The sequence below is a fragment of the Thalassophryne amazonica genome, chromosome 1, assembly GCF_902500255.1.
Source record: "Thalassophryne amazonica chromosome 1, fThaAma1.1, whole genome shotgun sequence".
NCBI classification, from domain to species: domain Eukaryota; kingdom Metazoa; phylum Chordata; class Actinopteri; order Batrachoidiformes; family Batrachoididae; genus Thalassophryne; species Thalassophryne amazonica.
Window position 1 is genome coordinate 53,257,274 of NC_047103.1, and position 19,665 is coordinate 53,276,938.

Consider the following 19,665-nt stretch of genomic DNA (forward strand, 5'->3'; position numbering starts at 1 on the left):
ACCAAAAAAAAAAAAGTTTTTTTTTTTCTCTTTGAGAAATGAATTCTGTTGTGGTATATAAAGATAAAGAAGTGACTGGAGTTTCCTGTAGTTGTGTCACAGAAGAAAACTCAAAGTTCATTGACACATGACATCCATGCTTTTGGTCTTGACAAAATTATCACAAAAATCCTGTTATCTACACATTTGTTTTACCCAAAAAAACAAACAAAAAAACACAACACTTTTCGGCGTCGCACAAGCTTAAGTGCGATGATATGCCTTTTTTTGTGTAACTTCGGTGAAAAAGTGTCACCACCTTTCAAGCGCTTGTACTTAATGTATATAGGAAGGAATAGTCCAGTGATTACAAACTTACACACACACACACACACACACACACACACACACACACACACACACACACACACACACACACACACACACACACAAAAAAGATTTCCTCTGTACATGATTGTCTCAGCACTGTAAATAACGTTGTTGTTTTTTAAAATTTCCTTAAATTATTAGAAAACCCCCTTTTTTGTTTCTTCCATAAATGTCTTCCTCATCTTGTGGCTGATAGATAATATTTTTCTAAGATGAAAAAGGCATGAGTCTTTTGTGATGGAGGTACCCTCAGTGGCAGGTGGCCACTCACAAAGTCTCTGTTCATAAATAAGAACTCCCGCACCAAAGGCTCACAGAGAAGCAGTCCCTTGTGTGTCTCTCAGCCGAGGGGCGGACACCGGAAGTGATGGAACACTGGGGAAAAGGATAACATGAACATGAGGACAAGAGCAAGAATGTTTGACAAACTTTTACCACCAGTAGTTGTGGGCGTGTTGTGGTTTGCTGTTGATGACTGTTGTGTTGTTGAGGGGAGTGGCAGGCGAGACCGTCTGTTTCTCTGCCCTCCTCACAGGTGTGAACCCTGACAGAGTCCCAGCGCAAAAAAGGTACCGTAAAACACTTTGACAGCTTCAGAACGCAGCCAATTCACAGTAACCATGGCAAGCAGCTGCAGTGCCTTAATGCCGCCTCTCCTCCGCTTCCGCCATACAAAAGTTTAGGGTTAAGACAAAATGCGGCCGCACGGCAGCACAAAAACCATGTGCTAAGCCCCCGTCCCTTTCCCTTTATTCCCCCACTCTCTTCTTCTTCGTGTCTTCCTGCGTAGTTGAAGGCAGACACCAGGCAGCACAGGGGGCTTTTTCTGAGCTGTGAGGTCTGCAGCAAGCGTGGGACGGTCGCTGGAGGGCGAAGGTGAAAGGCTGGAGGGCGTGCTGAGGTGGAGCACGCTGTATGATGGAGGTGGTGTCGTGCTACAAGTACTCCAGATCAAGAGCATGGTGGAGGGCCATGAGGTCTGAATGGCTGGAGATCCTCCAGAAGGGCATGTTGTGCTGCAGGACGACAACAGGGGGTAGCAAAAAAAAGAAAAAAAAAATTCAGTTTTTAAACATTATTTGCATCATTTTCAAATGTACCTGCATGTGAATGTTTCAGCAGTCAGACAAATCCCAGCTTTCAGACATCAAACTATTTAATGATTATTCATACAACAGCTGTGGGAATTTTTTTCTGCCTATCAGGTTCAAAAGACTGGAAGACATTAGCAAGGACCGACACCCCAGACCGTATTCCTTTCTTTATTTCTTGTTCCTCTTTCTGTTAAAGCGGGTAGATGGGGTCCAGCAGAGACGTCAAACTCTTGGATTACACTTGGATTAGAACATACATTCACTCAGTGCCCCCATTCACAGCATCTTTGGGGAGCTGACGCACCAACACAGGCACAGACGTGGGGTCCCGGCTCCATCCTGATCAGGCCAAATGCTACACAGACAACAGCAACAACAAATGGGAGGAGCAGGGGGCAAGCCCCAACTAGGGCATGTGCCCAACAAATCAACAGATGCCCTGCCACTGCACCCGAGCAGGATGACCCAGCAAAAAGAAACCACCTCAACCAGGCATGACAGCAGCTTTTTCTTTTTTTGGGGGGGGGGCTCTAAAAAAGGTTGTTGTTCAACAGGGTCCAGAGAGGTAGTGTGCTAGTAGGGGTCCAGAGGGCATCCATGGAATTTGAGCATTTATTTATTTATTTGTTTGTTTGTTTGGTGCATTTAAAGAGAATCTTAAGTGTTATTTTTATGAATCTCACTGGTATGAAAGTACTTGTTGCTGACCGTCACTGATGACATGCAGGTCATGGTTTCTTCGTGGAAAAGTTATTAAGTGAGACCGATCAAATGTTTTTGTTTTTACTTAACATTCAATAAAGAAGAGGAAAACATGACAGTATCTACTGATACCAACACCCGATCTGTTGCTTGTATTTTCCAAGATATTACACTTATAAAGTGCATACTGCAAGCACATTAAAGCTCATGTATTTGTTTCACAGTTTAACAGCTGTGCTATGCCCCCCCCCCCCCCAAAAAAAACCACCTTCAATCCAATCTTCTCCTTCATGTTTTATTTTTTTATTTACTAAATCTAGGTAAACTGATTTGTGTTTGTTGTTTAAATGGCTCATTAATTCCAGTTAGTGCAGAATTGCAGGAATAAAACTAGAACACTTGTAAAGATTGAACAATGTTTTAGTTGTTAATTTTTTTCATTTTCTGCCACTTATCCAGGTCTTGGTTGCAGTTGCAGAACCCCAAGCTCATGCCACACTTCCCCGTCTTAGCCAAGTTTTCCAGCTCTTTCTGGGGAATCACAAGGTATTCCCAAGACAGCTGGGAGATGTAATCACTAGCATGACCTGGTTCTTCCCTGAGCTCTCCTTCCAGTTGGATATGCCTGATAGCCCTCCCGAGAGAGATGATCAGGTTGCATCCTCACCAGATCCCTGAAACACCTCAGCTGGCTCCTTTTAATGTGAAGAAGCAGCGGCTCTACTCTGAGTCCCTCCCAGATAATTGAGCTTCTCACCCTGACCCGGAGTGTAAGGAAAAATACCTGATGGAGGAATCTCATTTCCGCCGCTTGTGTCTACAACCGTGTTCTTTTGGTCATTACCCAAAGCTCGTGGCCACAGGTGAGTATAGGAGTGTAAATTGACTGGTAACTCAACAGTCTGACCTTCTGGTTCAGCTCTTTCTTCACCACAATGATCTGGTACAGCATTCGTAAAACATCAGAAGCCACCCCAATCTGTCTATCAATCTCACGTTCCAACCTACCTGCACTCGTGAACAAGACCCCAAGATACTTAATCCCCTCCACTTGGGGGAATAAATCCCCTGACCGAGAGGGAACAATCCACACTTTTCTGAAAGAGGACCATAGTCTCAGCTTTGGAGATGCCAATCATCATCCCACTTAGTTGTTAAAAATACATAAATTCTTGTTATTAATTATTATTGTTATTATGTGCAAAAATATCTTTAAAATAACTTCAGAAGTGGACTTTTCCTCCAGAAGAGGGGGCAATCTAAGTTATGAATCAATCTCAGTTATGAATCCAGTTCCGGATGAGAATCCAGGCATTACTGTAGGAGGGCGGGGCCACAGTGTCAGCTTAGATTGAGTAAAACGTCGGAACAACAGTTACAGAGTTATATGAGTAGACACGCAGGACTGATCCCAATAAACCTCTTCCTGCCCTCAGTTGGACGGAAGGTAATGAATACAGTGACTGAAATGATCCGAACCAATTTGTACACCTGGTTGATCACCGTGCACACTGCTCTACATGTTGCCAAACAGTGTGCTTCTGACTCATTCCTCAAGTGCACCAGTCTAGACTTTTATACAGCAAACTAATTCAGGAACTGTGTGTGTGTGTGTGTGTTTTTAACTGTCTTCTGAATGAACCTCCGGCCTGTTACTATGTCACTGCAAACGAGCTGTTGTTCTCCAAGCCGAGCTCGGAGGAGAAACCCGAGTCGTGGAGAATGAAAGGAGCTTGTCAGGTAAGAGTCCTCAGCTCTTCTGTGTGTGGAGGCCATTACCCCCCCCCATCAAAGGTATGGCCTCTCCTAGGCATATGTTCCGCTTAGAAGATCCTGCACTGACCCTTAAAAAGCTCTTTGCTTTTTGTTTTGTAAATTGTCTTTGCTTTTAAGTTTAAAAGCTGGAGATGTTATCTCCCGTTCCCTCCCAGGTGACAGTAATAACTGAAGGCGGAACTGTTTCTCAAATTGTGGATTTTTTTTTTTTTTTTTTTTTTTTAAAGGAAAAAGTGAAGGCATGAGGGCTGAGAGAAGTTTTCGACATTTGCTTTGGTAGTTGGACACAGTGTCACGTCTGATATGCGCCTCCTGACGGGTGAAACTGTTGTGTTATTCCAGGTCCTCTCTGATGTTGACACAGAAACCTTTTACCGCTTAGTATGTCGTGGGACTTGCACCGCTCATATGGGAAAAAAATGGCTTATCCTTCCATCAATGTCACAAGTCATGGCTGAGTAAAAATATTTGCATCTGTTTTCACCCACAATAATCCTTCAGCACAATATTCCCAGGGCGTGGCTGCTTTTCAAACACACCTATTACTTTACACGATTTACAGAGGTGAAGTTTGCCGCTTTGGCAGTCTGCACTCGTCCTCACGCCTCACTGTTTATAGAGGAACCGGTGGGAAATGAGCTGTAGGATTTTCTAGCACCTTCTCCTCGTGAGACTGGTTAGATTTACAGAAAACAGCCGACATGGTCACAGCAATGATTTGATGTTCACAGATTCATCACACAGAACTCCTGCATTAGTCTGTTCCCACATGTTTCAGAGATACTGAAGCAACATGAGAGATCTTAAACTGGAAGAAATGTTTTGTTTTGTGTTTTAGCCAGATGTGTGTAAATCTCAAATGAAAGCAGTAATCATTAGTGCTGATCCGTGAGAGGAATAAATGGTAAATGGACTGCATTTATATAGCGCTTTTCCATCTGTATCAGACGCTCAAAGCGCTTTACAATAATGCCTCACATTCACCCCGATGTCAGGGTGCTGCCATACAAGGCGCTCACTACACACCGGGAGCAATAGGGGATTAAAGGCATTGCCCAAGGGCCCTTAGTGATTTTCCAGTCAGGCGGGGATTGGAACCCATGATCTTCTGGACTCAAGCCCAACACCTTAACCACTAGACCATCACCTCCCCTAAAGTTGTTTAGGGAGTTGAAGTTGCTCTCATCTAGCCACAGATTACAATCTGCCAAAATGTAGAAAAAAACAAACTCAAAAACGATTTTCGCAGCTGCTATTGGTCTTGTATATAACATAATTGGATTCTGTTTTGTAGTTACTGTTCTTCTATTATTGAGTGTTGGTTTTTGTTCATGTGGCTTCCTGCTGGCTGTATGACAAAGTTATTCTTGATCCTGAGGGAATACTTGTGTTCCATTTTAATGTCCTGGCCAGAATATAATGCAGTGAGTTTTATGCTATTGACAAAAGGATAGCTCATAGCTTAATGAATTATACCTCCCCTCTCTCCTATAATTCTACCCTTTCAAATTAACAATAGTAGCAACTTACACCTTAACTCAAGTGACCTCTGGTGACCAACAACTTCTAATGGCTTCTTTTACAACACATGCTGTCATTATGGGGTATTGTGAGTAGAATTGTGAGGGGAAAAATTAATGTATTCCATTTTGGAATGAGGCTGTAGGACAACATAATGTGGAAAAACTGAAGCGCTGTGAATACTTTCCGGATGCACGGTATACCTGACAAATATGAGTTGTCTTATGATCATGGACGAGTACTTTGCATATCATACATCCAAAACAACAGCTGGTGGCAAACACTCATGAAATGAGTGAGTCCCTCTTGTTGTCTTTAACTCTTGCACAACAGACAACAGGTGAATGTCATGCTTTTAGGTAAAATGTATACGCATGGTACTGGATTGTACTATTCTGCATTTTAACATAACAATTACTTATTTAGACAACTTTAACAAGATCACCACAAGAACCAGTGTATAATATTCACAAATAACACAATCAGACTAATTTACAATGATTTACAGTTCTCGAAGGAGTCCTTGCAATCCTGTTTCTATGTCAGAGTAAAGTACGAGGTCTGTCCGAAAAGTAACAGAACTTTTTATTTTTTTTCAAAAACTATATGGATTTGAATCATGTGCGCTTGCATCAGCCAAGCTTGAACCTTAGTGCGCATGCGTGAGTTTTTTTCACGCCTGTCGGTTGCGTCATTCGCAACCGACAGACAGTCTCACAGGACATGTTGTGGCATGCCCAGCTGTTACACAATTTCTTGGATACTCACTCGACTGAAAAGCCACCGAAAGCCATCTGAATCTTCCAAATGGTTTCCAACATGGAGGTGTTTGTTGTGCGCCATGAGCAGCTCCGTCCCGACGCGCGAATTCTTCCGCACGTCTTTCATTACAAAATCTCCTGTAACAGTGGAATGTGCTGATGTCCACATTTTCTGCGATTTCTCTGGTAGTCACACGATGTGCCGGATCAACACAGCCTTCACTTTGGAAATGATCTGGTCATTTCAGCCTGTCGATGGCCGCTCAGAGCGCGGCATGCCCTCCGCCGGTGTGGGCCATCTTTAATCCAGTTGTAATGGTCCTTAATGTGTGTGACGCCGATAGAATCTTCACCGAAAGCCATCTGAATTTTCCGAATGGTTTCCACCTGGCTGTCTCACACAGTTTCTGAAAACATTTTCATGGAGCAAAGCGGCAGTCGCTCAGCCATTTCCCTGACAATGAAAATCCGATGAGGGGGCTGGACCAGTGCTCACTCAAAGCCTGCCCACAGGCGAATGACACAACCGACAGGCGTGAAAAAACTCACTCATGCGCACGAAGGTTCAAGCTTGGCTGATGCAAGCGCACATGATTCAAATCCATATAGTTTTTGAAAAAAATAAAAAGGTCTGTTACTTTTCAGACAGACCTCGTACTCCCTTGACCATTACAATATAGCACGAAGGAGTTCCTTTTGACTACACATACTTTTATTTCAATGTTGTTTTTGCAGCGGAGGTATTGCATTCACTCTACCACAGTGTTGTGATGAAAAGGGAGCTGAGCCAAAAGGCGAAGCTCTCGATCTACTGGTCAATCTTTGTTCCTACTCTCACCTACAGTCATGAGTGTTGGGTCATGACCGAAAGAATTAGATTGCAGGTACAAGTGGCCGAATTTGGTTTCCTTAGGAGGGTAGCTGGTGTCTCCCTTAGAGATAGGGTGAGAAGCTTGGTCATCCGTGGGGACCTCGGAGTAGAGCTGAAAGGAGCCAGCTGAGGTGTTTCGGGCATCTGGTAAGGATGCCTCCTGGGTGCGTCCCTAGGAAGGTGTTCCAGGCGTATCCATCTGGGAGGAGGCCTTGGGGAAGACCCAGGACTAGGTGGAGAGATTATATCTCCACACTGGCCTAGGAACACTTTGGGATCCCCCAGTCAGAGGTGGTCAATGTGGCCCAGGAAAAGGAAGTCTGGGGTTCCTTGCTGGAGCTGTTGCCCCACGACCAGATCCCAGATAAGTGGTTGAAGATAAATGAGTGACTGAGTGTTTTTGCATCAGGCACTGCCAAGGGTGGTGGCCAAGTGGTTAGTCAGATTAGATTAGATTAGACAGAACTTTACTGATCCCTTAGGAAAACTCCCTCAGGGAAACTGAGGTTCCAGCAGCAGTGTATAGCAGCACACAGGGTAAGAAGGACACAGACACAGAGTCTCAAAAGTGAAAGTAAAAAGAAAAACAGTTTCCAAATATAAATGTAAACACACAATATAAATACCAGACATACTGATCAATAAAGGTTTACTGGCTACTACTGTTCCTCTCATTTCCGACCTCTGTCTTCCTGTTACTCCTCCTCCTCCTGAGTGAGGAGTTGTGGTGCACTTGGTTTCAGTGCGGAAGGTTCCTGGTTCAAACCCCACCCCTGCCGGTTTCTCCATGTAATATGGAGTTGCATCAGGAAGGGCATCCAGGGTAAAACTTGTGCCAATTCAACATGCAAATCCATATTAGATCTGCTGTGGCGACCCTGAGTAAAAAACAAGGGAGCAGCCGAAGGGACGTCCTTTTTTTTTTTTTGCATCAGGTGTGATTTTGTCTTAATAAAGACAGCAGCAAAATCACACTATGTTGTGTTCTTTTCACAGTACTTCTGCCCATCTCTTCCTCAGGCCATGTTCTGCAGCCAGATATGTTTCATAAAACCCCTAAACAGGGACTGTTCATGCATGTTACACATATCTTTTACAACTTTTCAAACCTACATTTCTTTCCCTTGCTTTGCATCACTTTCCTCATCCCTGAGTACGTAGCTCATCTTATATCATTACGCAAGCAGTGACCTTCTGCATAATGTTCTGCCTATGGATAACTGACTGACTGATGTGATGACCAATTTACACTGTTTATTGCACTGCTACTTTATGCAATTGAAGATGGTTTTCCCTTCGCAATGTGCTTTTATTAGCGTTATTTTCAAATAAAAGCATTATTTTTACTGAATTTTTATTGCAGAAGCTGATGGCTAACACAAAAAGATGAGTTAAATAAGAAAGAAATGGGATGTATTCATCTGTTTTAAGCTAACAGGCTTGTCATTGCAGTAAATATTGTAATTTCATCAGCGATAATGTAAGTCTCGTTTATGTGCGCTCTATTTACGTCATGCCTGAAAGGGCCTGTCTAGCGTTACACATGCAGCATTCACACTGCTCAGGGCACTGAGCAGGAATATATAATTATGCCATCTCTTTCCTCCCCTGCTTTGTAAACCTGAGATGGCGGAGGAAGAGCGCTGATTACACACTACGGACTTTCTCTCTTGTGCTCGGACGCCCTGTAAGAAGTTGTGTGAATGAAAGTGAAGAAAGAATGTTGAGGAGAGCTTTGGAATGGTATTGCAGGTATGTTTTGTGCTGTGCGGAGTGTTCAGGATGAACTGCTGACCTGACAGTGTGTATTTATGACAAACAGTTTTTGCCACCTCTTACCTTTTTGGAGCCTTGCTCCTCTTCCACTCCATCTCCAACGACAATGTAAACAACTTTCCTCCCAAACCTTTGAATTACTCTCTCAAAGCAGCTCTCCTTCCCTGTGGAGGAGTAGACAGCAGACGGAGGATGTGAGTAAAGTGTTGCATGGATGCAAACACACAAGCACAAACGCACACACTCGTATCTAACCGTATGCAATCCTCAAGTTGATGCGAGAGGTGCTATGCGACAAGAGCGCCTTCAAAAACACCACACATACAAACAGTGGAGAGTGTAAACAGTTCATGCTCGGACAGGAGACACGATAAGATCAGTGAGGAGATAAAGCCAATCTGAAAAGCATTAACTGTGTCCTCCTCCTCCTCCTCCCCAAACCCAAGACAAATAGATCAGCTAAATCACACGCGCATGCGACAGGAGAACCTTAATGCTCAGAAGAACCCACTCTCTTCTGTACGTCTGCGCAGATGGGCCTGAAAATGGCACAGCAGTCAGGCTCAATGTTTATTTTACATTGAAACAGTGAAGAAGAAGAAGAAGAAGAAGAAGAAGAAGAAGAAGAAGAAGAAGGAGCGGAGGAAAAGGAGTGAGATGTGTGTGTGTTGGGGGGGTTGTTGCTGTGGAATGACATAAATGTGCAGAAGTGGTTTCATATGCAGAGACTGAGCAGAGGAGGCCTGGGGAGGCCCAGCTCCAGGAAAATAATCCCAGGCTGATTAGCCCAATTCCTTCATAGAGGAACATCAACCCTCTCGGGTGACCCGCTCCCTCACCCCGTCCACGCCTGTGTCCCGTCACTCAGCTAAGCGTGTGTGTCTTAACTATTTACACTCTGCGCTTTCACAGTGACAAGCATCCGGTTCAGAAGTGAGAAATTACAAAAAACCCACACAAATCACACATCACCCAGTGGAGCATTCACCTATTTTGGTTGCGCTATAAATATTTTCAATAGGAAAGACGATGCCCAATCCGTAGAGCAGGACCTTAGCGAGGGCAGGGATGAGCTGTGTGGTGGTCACCAGGATGTTCACACAGTTTGACCTGTGAGAGGAATTAGATGACAATGCTTTAAATCAGTGAGAGAGGAGAACAGAAACACAAACTAAAGACTGTAATGGAAGCGTACTTTAAATAAGTGCCACAATGTTGGACAATGACTGACTGAAATGCAGCCTCATTTTTAAACTCTAGTTCACATACTTCTGTGGGACTGGATACATTTTTTCACTAAACTCATACCTTGAGTGGATTAATGTTAGTGCTTTCAGTGCCAGTGTTAACCAGGAGTCCGTCAAGGCTTCAATTTCTGCTCGCAATTGCAACCAGGCTTCCCTTTTGGCCGGGCCCAGTAGACCTGAAAGGCAGGGGAACATTGTTTAGGTTGGACCAGAGCTCCGAATACCAACAAAAGTTTCAACCAAATGCAGTGGCATGTGTGCGTTTCAGAAAACACATGCACTCTATGAAGTATCTCGACAAACGCTTTCCTACTCTGCAGATCTGCACGGAGAAGCACTGCTTGTTGGGGATTACCTCCAACATTATTTTTGTAGGTGGAGTAGATTTCTTTTACTCGTCTGTAGCGGAAGGCCAGTTTCCTCATCCAGTCCACGCCTCCCCTCACGCCTGTGGCCAGACATAGGTTGGCACTAGTTGCTGCTGCGTGAAAGCCGTCAGCACTGAAGTTATATGTGCTGCGAAAAATAGAAAGGGTGATGGACATGGGTGGGTGAATCTGTCATACATGCTACTTCACTGATGATGGTATTAACAAGAACCAAAGTGTACCAGTCCTGTACCTCAGATCCTGGCCATTGTCATCGGATGACACGTCATCAATGTGGACCTGGTCACATTCCTGCAACACGCAAAAACATTATCATTTTTTTTTACTAAAGCATAGTGTTTCTTCAAGGAATTTGCTTTCTTAAGTGAAACAGACACTCTGCACAAGTCCAGGTCTTCAGGAATCTGTGCTTTAGTTGGCCACTACATGGCTTAATCCCTTCAGAAATTTTCTTGAACATTCCACATTTTCATATCCAGTACCCCTAACACACCTGTCCAAACTATATTCAAATAAAACTAACTAACTAACTAACAGGAGGAGAACCTGTGTCCTGTGAAGTTCTTGCCATCAGGAGAGTCCAAATATATGAACAGTCATGCTGCAGTTTGGCATTTAAACAGCTATGGCAGCACAATGACACAGCAGATAGCAAGCTTGTCCCCCAAAGAAAAGGTCAAGGTTCAAGACCAGCTGTGCCCCAGTGTCGATGCACATTTGGAGTTGTGTCAAAAGGGCATCTGGCATAAAACTTGTGCCAAGTCAGTATGTGGATCCAAACAAAATCAACAGCTTCTAAGCAAAAAAGAGAGCAGCCAAAAGAAGGGAGATTTATGAAATATAGTCTGTAACTTTATTGTAATACAGGAGAGATTTTTTTTTCCAAATCTTTCATTAGTGTAATTCTGAATGGAAATCATATTGAACAGTGAGTAGATCTCAACATCTATGGAGAGGTGATCCAATATGTTCAGCATCACTCTCTGTGATGGACAAAATTTGGAGAGATGGCAATGATCCCTCTAGTAGAGTTCCAGAGACTTGTAGGATATCAGCACTGAAACTACAACCCCTGGCAAAAATTATGGAATCACCGGCCTCAGAGGATGTTCATTCAGTTGTTTAATTTTGTAGAAAAAAAGCAGATCACAGACATGATACAAAACTAAAGTCATTTCAAATGGCAACTTTCTGGCTTTAAGAAACACTATAAGAAATCAAGAAAAAAATATTATGGCAGTCAGTAACGGTTACTTTTTTAGACCAAGCAGAGGAAAAAAATATGGAATCACTCAATTCTGAGGAAAAAATTATGGAATCACCCTGTAAATTTTCATCCTCAAAACTAACACCTGCATCAAATCAGATCTGCTCGTTGACATTGACCCTGTGCCATGACACTGACCCTACGTGTCTTCTTGCAAGGAATGTTTTCGCAGTTTTTGCTCTATGGCAAGATGCATTATCATCTTGAAAAATGATTTCATCATCCCCAAACATCCTTTCAATTGTCCAAAATATCAACGTAAACTTGTGCATTTATTGATGATGTAATGACAGCCATCTCCCCTGTGCCTTTACCTGACATGCAACCCCATATCATCAATGACTGTGGAAATTTACATGTTCTCTTCAGGCAGTCATCTTTAAAAATCTCATTGGAACGGCACCAAACAAAATTTCCAGCATCATCACCTTGCCCAATGCAGATTCGAGATTCATCACTGAATATGACTTTCATCCAGTCATCCACAGTCCACGATTGCTTTTCCTTAGCCCATTGTAACCTTGTTTTTTTTCTGTTTAGGTGTTAATGATGGCTTTCGTTTAGCTTTTCTTTATGTAAATCCCATTTCCATTAGGCGGTTTCTTACAGTTTCTTACAGAGACGTTGACTCCAGTTTCCTCCCATTCGTTCCTCATTTGTTTTGTTGTGCATTTTTCGATTTTTGAGACATATTGCTTTAAGTTATCTGTCTTGACGCTTTGATGTCTTCCTTGGTCTACCAGTATGTTTGCCTTTAACAACCTTCTCATGTTGTTTGTATTTGGTCCAGAGTTTAGACACAGCTGACTGTGAACAACCAACATCTTTTGCAGCATTGCATGATGATTTACTCTCTTTTAAGAGTTTGATAATCCTCTCCTTTGTTTCAATTGACATATCTCGTGTTGGAGCCATGATTCATGTCAGTCCACTTGGTGCAACAGCTCTCCAAGGTGTGTTCACTCCTTTTTAGATGCAGACTAACGAGCAGATCTGATATGATGCAGGTGTTAGTTTTGGCGATGAAACTTTATAGGGTGATTCCATAATTTTTTCCTCAGAATTGAGTGATTCCATATTTTTTTCCTCTGCTTGGTCTAAAAAAGTAACCGTTACTGACTGCCACAATCTTTTTTCTTGATTTCTTATAGTGTTTCTTAAAGCCAGAAAGTTGCCATTTGAAATGACATTAGTTTTGTGTCATGTCTGTGATCTGCTTTTTTTCTACAAAATTAAACAACTGAATGAACATCCTCCGAGGCCGGTGATTCCATAATTTTTGCCAGGGGTTGTATTTTAGAAGCTCTCAGTGAGTCATCACCTTAACATTATCACAATTAAACAGTTTATGCATCCCCTTCATTACTGTGCCTCCTGCGACAGTCCACACTTAAAGTTAAAATTTGTTGAACTTTGATCACATGCCACGCCGAACCTAGTTTGTACAGCCAGTGAGTATAAAGTAGGGTTGTAACTGTGCTCATACACTAAGAATGCGTCAGAAAAATACAGTAATCAGGTGTAAGTAGAGCATGCAGGCATGAAAACATGCAGGGCAGGTGCCCTCCAGGAACAGATTTTGGCAGCCTTGACCTTGACTATAGAAAAAATAAATAAAATAAATAATTTAAAAAGGTGCAGCTGTCAGGTTTAGCACATAAATAGTTTGAAGTCCAAAATAAGTGCAACTCATGTAGTTACACAAATGACATAGGTGATAACAATATTCAGCAATAGAAACTGTATAGGAAGAACCTCCAGTTCTGGGGTGGGAAAGAGCAGCACAAGACAGTGATAATATGAACACACTTTGGTTGAATTCTTGAAGTTCTACAATGCAAATTTGGTCAGCAGGTGCTGCGCAGTAAATAAACACATTAACCTCCTTCTAACACCAAAAGATATTCCAGTGAGAGAAGCTAGTGCACATGGGTTATAACGTTTTTGCTAGAACATCCACCTCTTCTGCCTGAGGTTGTCCGTTTGTGTCCAGAGAAGGAGTAGGATCACAGGTTACACAAGGTTATCCCCTTGTGCACAAGTCATGCAGTGATGTGGTGTCTAACAGACACAGGTTAAAGATGTGGAGTGGATTTCTGTGGGGGAAATGGATCTGCATGGACAGGGCGAGCACGCGTATGGAACCAGATGGCCAAAGAAACATAATGCTGGATGTTGCAGTGACAGTTGGATAAACACCTATGGGAATATTGAGTCCTTTAACACCTGTTACTCGGCTGTGTGAAGAGTGTCCACTGACTGTGCATGAGGTATGCACATAAGCTGCGGCTGTTTCAGCTGGACTTTGAGACAGGCCTCACCCATGCAGATGGACACGCTGCATTGCAGTACTTTTTAAGATAAATTAGAGCTGTTCATCTGACCAGGGACCCAGTTGGCGTGATCCTTCTTTGTCTGTTACAATGCTGGACTGTGTGGTTTGTCTTTGTAATGTGTCTTTGTATGAAAGCATGGGTTTTGGCGGATCTTAATGAAGTATTTTCATGAGATACATTTTGGCTTCACCGTTTAACATCTGGACCCTCTGTGAAAGGTAAATCCTCCCCGTTCCTGCACCTGATCTCCACACAGCCCAGCTGCAGTAAGGAAGAAAAATAACTCTTAAAATAATGCTTAAACACTTATTAAAATTGTGAGTTTCACATTACTTATTTTTACTTCAATATTACTTTTGTGCTCAATTCAGTTTAATTTTCTGAATATGTACTTTTGCTCATTACTGTGTGCAAAGTTTACATGCCTGTACAGCCTGCTCATGTATGCCGCATCTGAATGATGCGCTATTAAAATGTCACAAGTCAGTATGGCAGACCTTATACCTGTTTGTAGGTGTTCTATGCACAACTGCTTTCTTGTGCCAGATGAGAAGAGCTTGCCAGCTTTTCAGTATACCTTTTATATTTCTGTGTAGGCTCTCAGTTGTCCAGGTGGTTTCCATAGTAGAGAAGCTTGAATCTTCGACTGGACTGGGTTGCTTGACGCGAGGACGTTTCGCTTCAAATCGCAGAAGCTTCCTCAGCTAAAATTCTTGCTCTGGAAGTCTGACTTCTGTTTGACTCTTGTAGAGAAGAATAAAACAGAAGCCAACAAAAGCTGGAGTTTTAAACCTAACCAAACCCCTCCTACTGAGAGGCAGACTGCTATAGGCTAGTGACTAAACAGTAGCTCTAATTAGCAACTATTGTGCTGTAGTTAGCACACCTAATGGCAGGACAGCTGTCCCTCTAATGATGGGATGGATGCCTTTCTGATGGCTCCCTTGATGATGTGAATGACTCATTACCATGAACAAAAGACTGAAACTCCTTTGACCTGAGTACCCTATTGTAAAGAGGGGATAAAGTGTGTCTCAGACCCCCTCCCCGGTTAAGGCTGGGTTTCAAACGTTTCACAAAGAATGCCTCCTTGACCCCTCTCTCAAACCATTTCTTCTCTCTGGCTAATATTTTAACTTCCTTGTCCTCAAACGTGTGGTTAGTGTCTTTGAGGTGGAGGTGAACTGCAGACTGAGGTCCAGTGGCGCTGATAGAATCTGAATAGAATACACTACATTGCTCTGTTTGTAACTAGGTATCCTGTCCTTAGGGTGAACTAATTTCTGTCTCAAGGTGTTAACCGGTTTAAAGTAAACTGGGATTTTGTGCTGTCTGAAGATCCTCTGTAGTTTTTCCCCTACTCCTGCTAAATAAGGGAGAGACACTCCTCTTCTTCTTGTCTCCGTCTCCTGTCTATCTGGTCTCTTTGTTCTCTGGGACTTCTGCACTTTGTCCAGGGACCATCGTGGATACCCACATACTGTGAGGGCTTTCCGGACAAGTTGTTGTTCTTTAGCCCTTCCCTCTGCAGTTGTGGGCACCTGTAGGGCTCTGTGTTGAAGCGTCCTGATCACCCCGAGCTTGTGTTCAAGGGGGTGGTTTGAGCCGAAGAGCAGATATTGGTCAGTGTGAGTTGGTTTTCTGTAAACCCCTGTCTGGAGCTGCCTGTTCTCTCCAATCGTAACATCACAATCCAGGAAGGCTAAATGATTGTTTCTGGCATCCTCACGTGTGAACTTGATATTGGCGTCCACCGAGTTGATGTGTTCTGTAAAGTCCTCAACTTGTTGAGGACATATGTGCATATGTGCATATGTGCAGGGGAAAAACTACAGAGGATCTTCAGACAGCACAAAATCCCAGTTTACTTTAAACCGATTAACACCTTGAGACAGAAATTAGTTCACCCTAAGGACATGATCCCTAGTTACAAACAGAGCAATGTAGTGTATTCTATCAGATGTCAGGAAAACTGTAACGAACACTACATAGGTGAAACGAAGCAACCTTTACACAAAAGGCTATACCAGCACTGCAGAGAGGGCGCCAGTGGACCTCAGTCTGCAGTTCACCTCCACCTCAAAGACACTAACCACACGTTTGAGGACAAGGAAGTTAAAATATTAGCCAGAGAGAAGAAATGGTTTGAGAGAGGGGTCAAGGAGGCATTCTTTGTGAAACGTTTGAAACCCAGCCTTAACCGGGGAGGGGGTCTGAGACACACTTTATCCCCTCTTTACAATAGGGTACTCAGGTCAAAGGAGTTTCAGTCTTTTGTTCATGGTAATGAGTCATTCACATCATCAAGGGAGCCATCAGAAAGGCATCCATCCCATCATTAGAGGGACAGCTGTCCTGCCATTAGGTGTGCTAACTACAGCACAATAGTTGCTAATTAGAGCTACTGTTTAGTCACTAGCCTATAGCAGTCTGCCTCTCAGTAGGAGGGGTTTGGTTAGGTTTAAAACTCCAGCTTTTGTTGGCTTCTGTTTTATTCTTCTCTACAAGAGTCAAACAGAAGTCAGACTTCCAGAGCAAGAATTTTAGCTGAGGAAGCTTCTGCGATTTGAAGCGAAACGTCCTCGCGTCAAGCAACCCAGTCCAGTCGAAGATTCAAGCTTCTCTACTATACCTTTTATAGGAGATGATGGCAAATACATTTGGTATCAAGAAGACACGTGTACATGGTAGAACTTGTGGTTCCTTTATGTTACTTTTCTTCATTACCACTGACTGTGCAGTGGTGTATGTGGGCTATTCTGAAAGAATAGCTACGGAACTAATAGTTTGTGCACACATCTGTGTGTATCTCCCAACATATGTGCACATTTGTCTTTCCCTGACTGTCTTGGAAAGGTAGAGGGATTCTACAACTCAGCGCTGATTCTACTGGTACACAGTAACACAATCCAGACATTCTGGTAAATGTAACCTACTACAAAAATTGAACCTGATGCTAACCGCCAATGAAATTATGACCTCTGATTGCTGCTGCGCCACACACCAACACTGCCCTGGGGCTAGTCAACCAGCCAGCCTGCAAGAGAGCGCAGGAGAAAGCAGACTAAAAATCTGTTATTAGTTTGCCATTTATAGGAGCACTCTAGTGCCTCCCTCTTTCCCCGCCTCCTCAACCAACTCCAAATGTGAGGGAATCCTGCCTTTGCATTCAGACCTACACAGTTTTCCCTGATGCAGATGAGAGATAGGCTAGCTCAGAGCTATGATTTAAAAAAAAAAAAGAAGCTTGCGGTGGCTCTTAATTCGCTAAAAGATAGTTGACGTAGACCATCATTAAGACCAACAAAGGTCTTGGAACAATGGTGATGTAAATGTCTTATGTTTTAGTTTACCTGTAATCAAACATTCACAACACAAACAACAACTGATGTTGCAGTTAAGTTTATGTTAAAAATATCTGCATGGGTTCAGGTTTTAATTTGGTTACCTAACTGTTTGAACTCCTATGCTCACCTTCTTGAAGTTACATCAGAAATAATAAGTTCTTATGGATACTGAAAAATCCCCGGTTTTCGCGTATGAAAGATCATTTTTAGATTTTTTTTTTTAAATCAAGTTTCAGCTGGTTGTTAAGACACCCAAACACAGAAAGGACTTCCTTGTTTTATGTTAATCTAAGTGAGGCCAAATGCTGACGTTACTGCATTCCTCTCTAATGCTCTTGAAGGGTAAGGGTAAGGGCTTTGGACCGTAAACCTTTTTTATTTTACTGGTTCCCCTCTGAACAAATTTTTCATCTCCCTGGATTTGTGGGGAGAGGGAGGGGCAAGCGATGTGAAGAGAAACTCAAACCAGCTGTTCTTTAACAGAATTAAAATCTTGACCCCCCAACCCCTGCTCTAATGCAGCCATTCTCTTGCCAACCTTCTCCCAGCAAGCCCCGAAATCCAAAGAGGAAAAGACTTTGACCCGCTGACCCTCTCCCCTCCTCTATGGGGCTCCAGCATCCCGATAAGGGGATAGGAGTGTTGGAGATCGCAGAGAGCAGTACATGGGGAAATGTGGTCCAAAGTGACCTCACAAGGAGCTGAGCTTTTGAGCTCCGTATTCTAGAAGATGAACTGCCAACTGGAGATGGGGTAAATGCAGGGCCTCTGTGCTCAGTTTGCCTAATGTGTTTGCACACAGTCACCAGCAGATATTTAATAGTTAAAGAAAGCAGCAATTTGTCATCACTTCAGAATCAACCAGCAAGCTTGTGGACAATTTATGTTCTTTCAAAAAAGACAAACACTTTCAAAAATTGTTCTCAGGACAAAACTTAAGATGGGGCTGTGCTTAATTCCTTAAGTAATGCAAGCAAGACTGTTTGTTTAGGAAAACAAAAACAGCATGCTGGGCTAAGCACCTTATAAAGCGTCCATTGAGAGGCAAGTGACTGGAATGCTTCTATTATCCGGTAATTACCTGTTGATGAATCAGACATAATCAGCCAACTGCAAAAGCTCCTGCCTCCTCTTTCATAGCAGAACAGGACAACTCACTTCCACTCTTGTTCTATGTCACTGCTTAATTGTACGCTGTCTCTTGGTGCCTTGTTGGATGACAATGGCACCTTGTATTTATTCTTCCCAAGTAATTGGTTTTGACAGCCTGTGCAGATCAAAACAGATATCTGAGAACAATATTACTCAGCATGTTAATTATAGGTCTGCATGAGGTGGTGGACCAAAACGTCCAACATAGCCTCAAACACAAACATATCTATCTAATTAGTCTCTAGTGGATAAGTGCAGGGCAGCACAGCTGTGTCGTGGCTAGTACTGCTGTCTCACAGCTAGAAGGTCCGAGGTTCACTTCCGACCTGGTCCTTTGCATGTTCTCCCATTCTGGGTGCTCCGGCTTCCTCCCACTTTCAAAGACACGCAGGTTAAGCAAATTGATGACTCTAAATTGACCGTAGGTGGGAATGAGCTTATTTGTTTGTCTGTGACAGGCAGCCTCTTCAGGGTGTACCCCATCTCTCACCCAATGACCGGGGGATAGGTTTGCTCCTGAACTGGAATAAGTAGGATTAGGAAATGATGGATGGATCGATAGACCACTGTGTGACAACATAATTCTGCAGTAATTTGTCAAAATTTACAAAACAACTGAAAAAGCAACGGTAAATGAATGTACAATGCATTAAAAAAACAAAAATAACTGAAGTGAACTTGAAATCTGTGTGCACGTGTGTTCTGAATGAGCCTTCTTTTTTTTTTTTTGGAGTAATTCCAACAATTTGTGCTCCCAGCTGGGGCTGGCATAAACCTCTGCACTGCTTCCTTTGGAGTTTTGGGAAAGCCAATAGACGATGTAGCTGTGGGTAATGTCGTACAGTAACCCTTACACATACTCATTAAGAACCACTTCTGAGGGCCTCATAAACTCCACAAAGCCACGGACAGCACAGGTTCAAGTCAGTCAGTCAAAGTCGTATACTCAAAGTGTGCTGAATGCAGGGTGTGGGAATATGCTGGAAAATTATTTTCTCAGCGATGACAAAAAAATGTGATTTGACCATAACTCCTGAAAAACAATACTTCTCCATTT

General features: G+C 43.0%; 1 protein-coding gene across 14 annotated transcripts in view; it reads right to left on the reverse strand.

Moving 5' to 3' along the window:
• Positions 1-1,194: 1,194 nt before the first annotated feature.
• eya1 (EYA transcriptional coactivator and phosphatase 1) overlaps positions 1,195-19,665 on the reverse strand; it is a 77,953-nt gene continuing 59,482 nt past the window's right edge. For all 14 annotated transcript variants that reach the window (XM_034170051.1, XM_034169975.1, XM_034169989.1 and 11 more), the window contains 6 exons: positions 10,739-10,797; positions 10,473-10,633; positions 10,179-10,293; positions 9,859-9,980; positions 8,934-9,034; positions 1,195-1,385 (listed from right to left, as the gene is read on the reverse strand). In XM_034170051.1, the coding sequence (XP_034025942.1) occupies positions 1,305-1,385; positions 8,934-9,034; positions 9,859-9,980; positions 10,179-10,293; positions 10,473-10,633; positions 10,739-10,797 (639 nt within the window). In that variant the 3' untranslated portion in view covers positions 1,195-1,304. The remainder of the gene's footprint in view (positions 1,386-8,933; positions 9,035-9,858; positions 9,981-10,178; positions 10,294-10,472; positions 10,634-10,738; positions 10,798-19,665) is intronic.